This window comes from Trachinotus anak, unplaced genomic scaffold, assembly GCF_046630095.1.
Source record: "Trachinotus anak isolate AG129_WGS33_773 ecotype Australia unplaced genomic scaffold, CSIRO_AGI_Tana_v1 ptg000008l, whole genome shotgun sequence".
In the NCBI taxonomy this organism is placed as follows: domain Eukaryota; kingdom Metazoa; phylum Chordata; class Actinopteri; order Carangiformes; family Carangidae; genus Trachinotus; species Trachinotus anak.
Window position 1 is genome coordinate 19,728,884 of NW_027273859.1, and position 10,136 is coordinate 19,739,019.

The 10,136-nt window shown below is 41.4% G+C and overlaps 1 protein-coding gene across 2 annotated transcripts; it reads right to left on the reverse strand.

The window, feature by feature from the left end:
• Nucleotides 1-967: 967 nt before the first annotated feature.
• smyd1b (SET and MYND domain containing 1b) lies at nt 968-7,793 on the reverse strand. 2 transcript variants are annotated; one of them, XM_071483346.1, is made up of 10 exons: nt 7,513-7,793; nt 6,604-6,780; nt 5,956-6,169; nt 5,178-5,308; nt 4,926-4,964; nt 3,736-3,931; nt 2,628-2,720; nt 2,284-2,447; nt 1,968-2,136; nt 968-1,286 (listed from the first exon to the last, which is right to left on the reverse strand). In XM_071483346.1, the coding sequence occupies exons 1-10, from the start codon at nt 7,632-7,634 to the stop codon at nt 1,122-1,124; spliced, it is 1,470 nt and encodes a 489-aa protein (XP_071339447.1). In that variant the 5' UTR covers nt 7,635-7,793; the 3' UTR covers nt 968-1,121. The 2 variants fall into 2 exon arrangements, with proteins under 2 accessions (XP_071339447.1, XP_071339448.1); XM_071483347.1 differs by lacking the exon at nt 4,926-4,964 and having other exon boundaries at nt 7,513-7,782.
• Nucleotides 7,794-10,136: the final 2,343 nt, after the last annotated feature.

A 10,136-nucleotide genomic window follows, 5' to 3' on the forward strand; every position in this document is an offset into this window, starting at 1 on the left:
ATTGATGGGGGTAGAGCATTTGGCATTGCTGCCAGGCTAAAGGTCACTTTGCTCTGAGAGCTCCACTAAACTGATAACAAGCAACAGGTGCCTTAAAAAGGCTCAGAGTGTATCATACATAACTGCGCAGCAATCTTGCTCATGAGACTACACTCGCACCCCCAATAATCCTATCAAAGCAAAAGTAGTCTAAGAGTGCAGTCATGGGGCCAAAATGTTGAGTTTCAAGTATAGGCTTGAATAAAAGAACTCAGTGGGAGGACCAGGAGTGACTTCAAGCTGTGTGATTGGTGTAACCTGACAGATAACAGTGGACAGCAGGGTAGGCTTCTGCTTTACAAAACACTGTTTAGTGAGTCAAGGTTATGTCAGGTTGCACCTGCTGTTGATCAATGTGACTGACTGGAAACATTCAACTTTGTGACTGGGTTTTCTTATCTGTCCAGCACTGGTTGCACAAGTTTAGCACTGTAATCATCTGCCTTCGCAAACGACAGGTTCCTCTGTCAGCCCTCATTTATGCCTATCATAACAATGGAAAAAGGTAAATTTTTTTTTTTTTTTTTTTTTTTTTTTTTTTTTTTTTCTTCTCCTCCTTCCTGGGGTTTTCAAACTTGCTTCTCATTCCCAATTATCCTGTCGACAAACAGAGCTATTAAAGACAAAAGGTTTACTAGTGTCTATTCTTGATGTTTGGTGTGACAGGTCTGCGCTCCCCTTTGGCATATTGAAATAGTGCAAAATATCATTTTGTGTCCAAAGTTCATTTAAAAAAAAACTGACATTTTTAGTTTGATAATGGGGTTCAAAACTTTGCATTACTCAAGGCACTACATATAATGTGCTACCTGTTCTGGTACACATTGATAACCAACATTTAATCTCTCAAAGAACCACATTTTTGGTAAATTCACTTAAAGGTAGGGTACTTGCTGAAGCGTTTGCAACACTAATTAAAAAGCACAAGTTTCATGTGACATCTTTTTTAATGAAAAGTATAACTACAAAATTGAGTGATACAGAAAACGATCATGGGCTTAATTGTGTGGACTCTGACACCGGCACTCTGAAAGTTGTTGACGGTAAACAATAGGATGGTTTTCTTGACTGCAGTTGAATGGTTACTTCCTCCGGTGGAAGAGGTTCTTGATTCCCTCCTCCACAGACTTGGGTTCATGCATCATGGTCATTGGCCTGTTTTTCAGAGCTGCCTCTCTCATACTGTGGTAAACGTATTCATTCTGCTTGAACATCCTCAGCTCCATCTCCGTCTGCATCCGCATCGCCTGTGGGGATATCAGGAAGGAAACATCAGCACTTAAATTGTCCACCTATGAGTTTGATGTAGTATATCATCAGCAGAATTGGAAGCCTGTGAATTAGCCAGACAGCGCCAGAGCAGTATTTAAGAGTTAGTCCAGCTATTGAATATGTATCAAATATATACCCATTTCTCACTACTGCTCAAATTTTCCCCTAACATTAATTGAGCAGTCATTATTGACCGCTCATATGCTGTTTTGGGTCTCTACTGACTCCTGAGGGAAATGCTGTATGTGGTTCTTAAGCTGCTAACTGCTCCACTATGTTCACCAACTAGTTGCTGTTTTGGTGCTGAGCAGGTAGTGTTGAGTCGGTTTTGAGAACTTTTTAACTGAAAGCAGCTGCCTGTCATGTCTGAAAACAACACTACATGAGCGGTGAGTGTGAGGCAGACCAGTGCATTTGTGGTCAGACAATTAAACAATGAGCTGAAACCCGCTAAGAAAGCTATGCAAAGCAAATGGAAACTGCATATTCCTGTGATAATTTCATGAGTGAACCCATTTGACTTTATCCAAGACAAGATAAACAACCTGGCTGCTCTCTTTTTGCCTAACAATACAATTATACCAGAGCCCAAAGAAAAGCGTAAACACATCCAACTGCAGTTTTGTGTGCAGATTTTTAGATTATAAGGTGTTTACCTCCAGGTCCTTGGTGATGGGATGTGTTGGGCCATGGGTGACCATGAGAATGGCGTAGGCCTTGCAGATCATCCCGTGTCCAACCTCTATCTGCCCAGCCTGCCAGTGGTTCACTCCAGCTCGCATGGCAGCCATACCAAGAGCAGCATTGTTTGGGTGGTACAGCTTTCTGTCAGTGGGAAACAGTTGGATTTATTTCTGTATCTATCCAGTTTTCCACACAGGAGCATTCAGCATTCAGTCCATCATTATTATGGGATGGAATATGATATGCAAGAGATGATCACAAGAGACTGCTCAGTATCTTCGTACTCACATGTATCCTTCCACCATTTTGCGGGAGTACTCCGCAGCATCATCAAAGTACTGCAGGTAGGCTTGCACCTCACTTAACGTGCTCCACATCCTCAGCAGGTAGATGTGAGTGTCAGCCAAAATCGGCTCTGTTTTCTCTATGCAGTCCCTGCAGATTTTTACCACCTGAAGAGAAAAAAAAAGAAAGACAGAAAAATATTTAAAAACTTATAATAAGGATAGAGCATTGGTTAAGTACAGGGGAAAAAAGATCTTGTATTCTGTTCTGTTGAAATATAAAAAAAATCTTTCTGGAGCCACAGAATCTGTGTTTTTATTTGGGGTTGTAGTTGATTGATACAATACCTCATGGTAGTCACCATTTAATCGAGCCTTGTCCATTTTCTCCATCATTTCGTAGCAATAATCCGTTGCCTCTTTCACCTGCTCCTCTGAAGGCTAAAAGGATGGAGATAGGAGAGATTGATCCAATTTTAATGAGAGTTTCAAACACTGTTGCACCACTCGTAAAGTATTAACAAGCTGACACTGATATAAAACTCACCTGTTGAGTTCCATAAAGGCAAAGGCCTGATTATTTTTATCTTAAGAAGACCTTTGACCAACTCAAGGGTCTATGTCCAAGGCTTGAATGTTCCTTTAACTAATAACAAACAATTTAGTCTCATATATGACTAAAAGAAAAGTTGTAGTTATTATGGTTATTATTTGACAGCCAGATCTGGCATATGACAATAGTTTTGGTTAATATGTCAAACTTATATTGTTAAAAGTCGACTAATCAAGTTGGAGTTTTTTCTACTGATAGCTCCTTACAGATTCTATTTATAACCTGTGACACATACACACACACACACACACACACACACACATACACAAAACCACACAGACATACAAAGAGTGGACTGGTAATTTTTGTGCTGACAGAACTGTGTTTAATTTAATGCCAAACTGTATTAATCAGTATCAGGGTATTATCGCACTTTTTATGTTGCATCACACATTAATTTACTCAGCTTAGAGTATTAAGTGGTAAATTGTAAGCAGTTTGGTACTGGAAATTGAATCTCAATTATAAAATGTAACATGGCATAGATACAATAATACAACCTGGTATAAGGTAGAATATTAAAATATAGTTACAGCCTTGAAGTAATGGAAGTTATTGTGTAAAATGAAGCTTATGTCAGTTATGTTTTTTTTTCCTCACCGTTTCCCAATGCATTTCTGAATGTATGCACATACACCCAGATTAGAAGCTAATTCCACTGGGAGTTATCTTTGCTTAAAATAGTCACTGAGGCTCTGCTTCTCGTGTTTCCCGCCTGTGCTTGTCACCCATGTCAGTACAAAATGAGGTGAGAGGGTTGGGTCCTTTCTGCCTTGTGCAGTATAAACCTCATTCTCTCAGTTCAACAGTCAACTCAACACAAATATGCTGAAAGACACAAACCTTGACTCCCTCCACTTCCCTTCCCCCCATCTTCAAGTCGTCTTTGGTGCGGTTCTTGCAGTGCTCACATGTGCAGTCAAAGAAATATTGTGTTTTCAGCAGTCTTTGTCTCTCCTCCGACAAATTCAAGTAGTCCACATATGCGACTGTCAGCTCCTCTCCCTCTGCGATCTTACCCAAAGAACGCAGCTCAATCCTGAGAAAGAGAACCACAGTTACATGTGGAAATATGGAAATACACGCTTAACAACTTGTCTAATTCATCTAGTCTTTCATTTACAGTCTTTGATTGATGGTGAAATCTCGCTCCTTAGTGTGGCTTTCGGTTCAGTCAGTCCAACTGTACGATTGATTATGATTTGGATTAGTGAATATCAGAGGCATTATTTCCAAATTAAGCCAGAATTCTGTTAGTTAATTCTACAAATGTTGGCTACCACTTTTCTAAAATAACATGTATTCACATTTTTTAGTGGATACATTTCTATCATCTGCATAGTTAATTTGAGTCTCACCTATTTGATTTGTTTTACTTCTTTTTTTTTTTGTAAATATGCTAAACTAAATCCACATTTTACAAATTTATGACAAACCTATCAACATGTAGTAAATGTTAAAGGCAAAATGTAATAAAAGGCTTAAATATGAAATTATTATGGATATCAAATTTTAAAAAATAATGTATTAAATATATGTTACATATTGTTTTTGTCATGGTGTTGCATGGTGTTAGAGGTAATAGAATCAAAAGCTGTTTTGAATGAGAGAGGCAACATAGGCTAGAGCACAACGGACAGGCACACAGTGTGGTCACACATGGACAAACACACAAAGTGACAAACCAGTATCACATGAGTAAAGCTTTGTGTGGACATGACAAACAGATAAATATGCAGGGTTGAAAAATGACGTTTCAGCAAGTGAAGAAATATGCAGAGAAAAACCCACACCAGCCTGTTGTTATATTCTACATAAGCCAAATAAAGGTTAGAGCATTCAAGTAGTAAGTTGATATATTGATGTGAAAACTGAGTCACATCAAACCTAGAGAACTTACTACAGGACAATATTGACAAAGACTTTCATTTTCTACAGTGGATGGAGTTGGTGGTGATTAAGCGTTTAATGTCATAGTCTCAATGGTGCTCTAATAAATAACACTTAAGAAGGCTTAGGTTGAGGTAACGCACCTCCGTTGAGAATGAAACATAGTATTCACAGCCGATTGACTGAAAAACAAACAGGAAGCAGTTTTACAGCAAAGGCAACCTGATGAACACACATTCTCACACACACAACACCACGTAAAAACACACACAAATATTTTGTATTTGAACTTTTCGATCAAGTTAGAGTCAATCCCAGCTGAATACAAAATCAAGAAATTTTAACTGAAAAGCACTTTAACGTTTTTGTTTTGTTTGGGGGGTTTTTTCACCTACTTGCCGTGGTTGAGAATTACAGTGCAGTTTGGCCAACAGTCATGATTCACCAGACACAAATTTGGGAAAAGACCGACTCCTACTGCCTGAAGACCCCTCTGGTCACTCACGGTGAAGCCGTTGCAGTTGATCTGGGAGGCAGAGGGGAATAATTGTGTATAAAAATAACAATTATTAATAATACAGTACTAATATTTCAATATTATTCTCTGTTTGCATCAGTGTTCCCATTTAAGGTTGAAATGCCAAAAAGGAGGCTAAGCAGAAGAGACCGAAGACAATAGCCATGTAATCTCAGTCACTGCTAAAAACACCATATCATCTGCACTGCAAGGTGTAAAAACTCTACTGTTTGTTCTTGTTAGCAGACCGGACATGTTGTCAGGCACAAGGTGTTACAGGTAATATACCATATTCACAATTAACCTGGTACACTGAGGGACAGCTGTGACACAAATATTAACTGTCACATCTTGTGCTGTAAACTCAGGTATGAGGGAGTTTACCACTGGAATTGGCTGGTGTCAGTCATTAAAAGGGAGAATATCCTGGTGGCAGATGTGAAAATATTTGATTTTATGAGCTGACAGTTACGACTGAACACATTTGTTTTGGTCTCTGGGAGGTTAGACTGTCTTATTTGGACAGGAGTGGCAGGTACAGCCCAATTTCTTCAAGTGCTTGTTCATTGAAGCAAAGACACAACTTATAATTTTGCACCTACAGTATCCACATAATTAAGAAATAACAAAAATGGGGTATAGATATTCAGACGCACCACTCCAAAAACATGTGAGATGACATCAATTGTGTGCTGCCTGCTGTTTCGGGGCCAGTAGTCAAGGAAGTTGTGGATGTCCACTTTGAGCTCCTTCATTTCGTCCTCTGGCATGTCAGCAATGTGGTCCTCCAGCTCCTCCAGCGTGGTCAGCTGCATCTCAGACACCACGCTCCCTTCCTTGTCAAGGCGCCACATGATGCGGGCCACCAAACTAAAGCCACAAAGAAACAATGAAGAAGACTTGTGACTGCAAGGACACCACGAAATCAGACACACGTTATCTTGTCACTAATTCGAAGGACTGCTGAGACAGACATGGATGTAAAATCATGTAACACAAAGACAAATCTGGAGCAACTCAGAAAAACCACCACTAACCACTGGCAGGATAAAAAAGTTTTTCTCTCGCCTGATTAATTGTGGCTCTATGCATTCATATTTTCTTGATCAAAACAATATCAACAACAACCCTCTTCCTTCCTGATTTAGAAGGGTAGATTGCCAATAGTGGAGTGTGGAAAAAGCTCCAGAAAACTTACAGAAGTCTATCTCTTAGTGTGGAGGTTCTTTACCTGTGTTTTGTCAGCAAAAAAAAAAACTCCCTATTTCCCGATCACTCCCTATTTCCTTTTTCCTTACACTTACCGTATGTTCTCATTTGGTATTTTGCCATAAGCTTTGATGGCACCACATTCTTGCTTGTGTTCGGCCCAGCCGGCACGCTGGCAGGTTCGGTCACAATAATGAGCAAATTTGCACTGGCCACACCTCTGGAGCTTGTCTTGTCTGCGGAAACAGCTGTGGCAAATACGCTCCACTAGACTGCAGAAAAGGAAAGGAAGCATAGAAAGGAAAGATGTTTTGATCCATGTATTACGGCACATGCATACTGTAGATATAACAGCCTAAGTGACAGAGTGTCAAAGTAAAATTTAAGTCTGTTGGTTGGTTTTGCCCATTGTTGTATAGTTATTTTTTCCCTTTTGATACTGTATTACCAGTTTAAAGTCAATATTTCAGATCAGCATGGAAGTCCAGTCTTTTTATATTATCTTTCAGATCAGATCATCACAAAATACTCTCACCTTAATGTTCCCATCTGACAGGCTTCATCAGCAAAATCCAAAAAATAAGTGGGACTTCAGTTGAGATTATTTTGTTACACAAGTTAGTGTTAACTGTTGTTAAAGCTATAAAATTATGGAGTATGGAAATTAATATGAGGATTACGGGTTACTCCTGAGAAAGATGAGGTTTGATGTAAAGACAGTCTGAGCTGTAAACAGTCTTTTGTTTCTGATTGTTCCAGATACAGTTATTATCACCCAGTGTTTGCTAGAGGATAAGTTGTCTCCAGTGGAGGCACAGTTGACTATGTGAAATTATATCCACTTGATGAAGTAACATCAGTAAAATCAGACTAAATGACCTTCCCAAATAGAAAAACAAAATATACATAAGACAATATATTATTCAACCGCCCGTCTTCATAATTACTGCATCTGAACACATCCCCATCCCAAACCACATTCACAATTTGCTTCATCACTGTACCTGTCAAACACCACAGCTGCAATACTGGGCTCAGAAAAAATTACATCTCCGGCCCAAAACTCCTTGGTCGCCTTTAGACCTCTCCCCTTTCCAGGTGAGTCAAATATTGTCACGTTCTCCATGCTAGCCGCACTGGTTCCTGAGATGCTGGTGAATGGATGGTGAGCTGTGCGGATAAAAGAGGAGTGTTTCTGTGGTAGAGAGAGGCTAAATACAGCAGTAGCGCAGTTGAGGAACTCTTCAACCAATCTGTGCCCTCTGTGTTCGTCAATGACAACTGCACATTCCTCAGTCAAGGTACTAAAATAGCCATCCACCTCTTGAACTGTACCAAGAGAGACAGAGAATAGGTTGGAGGTGATTTGTATCATTAGTTCACTGAGAAATAAAATGTCTTCAGTGAACTGATCTGTCAATAAAACCAACAACCTTTCATGAAAAGTAACACCACCGAGCTCTGTGTCGTGCTCTCAGATCCTTCCATTTACTTGTATCTGTAGTCACACTTTCTGCTGTTTGTCCTGTTAACTACCCCTGACTGTGAATTGGTAGGTGCCCGGTCACTGAGGGTTATTTTTGTCCCTCAGCTGGGGCTGTCTATCAGGAGTGTGTGGTGATGTTGGACAGCTGCAAGACATTTGACAGTAACAGACCTGATTTATCTCTCTGTCTCCACTCTCTTCTGGTGCTTTCTCTAACTTACTCTGTCTCTCTGTAACTGTAACACTCTATGACAGGGGTCATCAACTACGTTTGTGGAAGGGCCAGAATCTTTCTCGGCAGACACTGTGGGGGCCAGACTTTAAAATAAAATTAAATAAGATTTACATTTTGGCCTCATTAATGTATTGTTGTTTTGATATTTTAATTTTCTTACAAAATTGATGTAATTTTTTTGCCTTTATCAGTCAGGCTCCTATCACCTATACCGCTGCCTGCCACCAAGGGTGATAGAGATATTTTGCCTTGAAATTTGTGGGGCTGTCATGTCCATCACTGGAAAAAATTGATGTGTTTTGGAATAAACTTAATTGGGTCCAGGTAGCTTTGTTATCAAATGGTGGAGTGGTTAGGGCACGTACCACATTTGTGGATGCTTTTAGCAGCTGAACGCCGGTTCGACTCCCAACCGGCCCGACTCCTTCCTGCGTGTCATTCCCCCTCTCTCTCTGCCCCTTTCATGTCACTCTCTACTGTCCTGTCAATAAAGGCAAAAAAAATGCCCAAAAAAATATCTTAAAAAAAAAAAAAAAAAAAAATTTGTTGTCAAGGAGGCTGCTGTGGCAACTTCACAGAGAAGATGAAGGAGGAGAACTCAATCTCAATTGCTTTTTGGGTTGCTTTAATAGCGGGGATTTTTTTTTTTTTTTTTTAAAGGATACCCTAAATACCACAAGAGATTTTCTTTTTCCTCCTCATTATTCCGGATTGACTACAGAAGGAAATTGGAGCACAAACTGGAGGACTGGAGGGTATAGATATTCAGATGCACCACTCCAAAAACATGTGAGATGACATCAATTGTGTGCTGCCTGCTGTTTCGGGGCCAGTAGTCAAGGAAGTTGTGGATGTCCACTTTGAGCTCCTTCATTTCGTCCTCTGGCATGTCAGCAATGTGGTCCTCCAGCTCCTCCAGCGTGGTCAGCTGCATCTCAGACACCACGCTCCCTTCCTTGTCAAGGCGCCATATGACGCGGGCCACCAAACTAAAGCCACAAAGAAACAATGAAGAAGACTTGTGACTGCAAGGTCACCACGAAATCAGACACGAAATCAACAACACCAGGGACTGGAGTGGGATGAGAGAGATCACCGACTTCCAGAGGAGACGTGGGGGTGCAGCTGAGGGGGACGAACGATGTGCTAATGAGTTGAACATGTTTTTCAATAGGTTCAACTCCAACCCCTCCACCCCCGGCAGCCCCTCTACTGCTTCCCCAAGCAACAACCCCCCACCTCATGGAGAGACTGGTCCTGGCACACCTCAGACCGCTGGTGTGCCCATCACAAGACCCCCTGCAGTTCGCATACCAGCCCCATGTTGGGGTGGATGATGCAATCATCTACCTGCTGCAGAAGGCTTACTCCTCCCTGGACAGACCCGACACCTCAGTCCGCATCATGTTCTTTGACTTCTCCAGCGCCTTTAACACCATCCAGCCCAGACTGCTGAAGGCCAAACTGGAGAACATGCGGGTGGGTGCTCCCCTCGTCACTTGGGTTGATGACTATCTGACGGGCAGACCGCAGTTTGAGAGATTACGGAACTGTGTGTCTGGTCGTCTGATCAGTAACATCGGGGCCCCCCAGGGAACTGTGCTGTCTCCCTTCCTCTTCACCACATACACGTCAGACTTTAGGTACTGCACTGCGTCGTGTCATCTGCAGAAATTCTCTGATGACACGGCCATTGTGGGGTGTGTGGAGGGAGGGAGGGAGGCTGAGTACAGGGACCTGGTTGAGCGCTTTGTGAAGTGGTGTGGGGAGAACCACCTGCAGCTGAACGTGGCGAAGGCGAAGGAGATGGTGGTGGACTTCAGGAGGAACAAGCCCCTGCCCTCTCCTGTCTACATCAGTGGGACGGATGTGGATTTAGTGGCCTCATACAAGTACCTGGGTGTAAC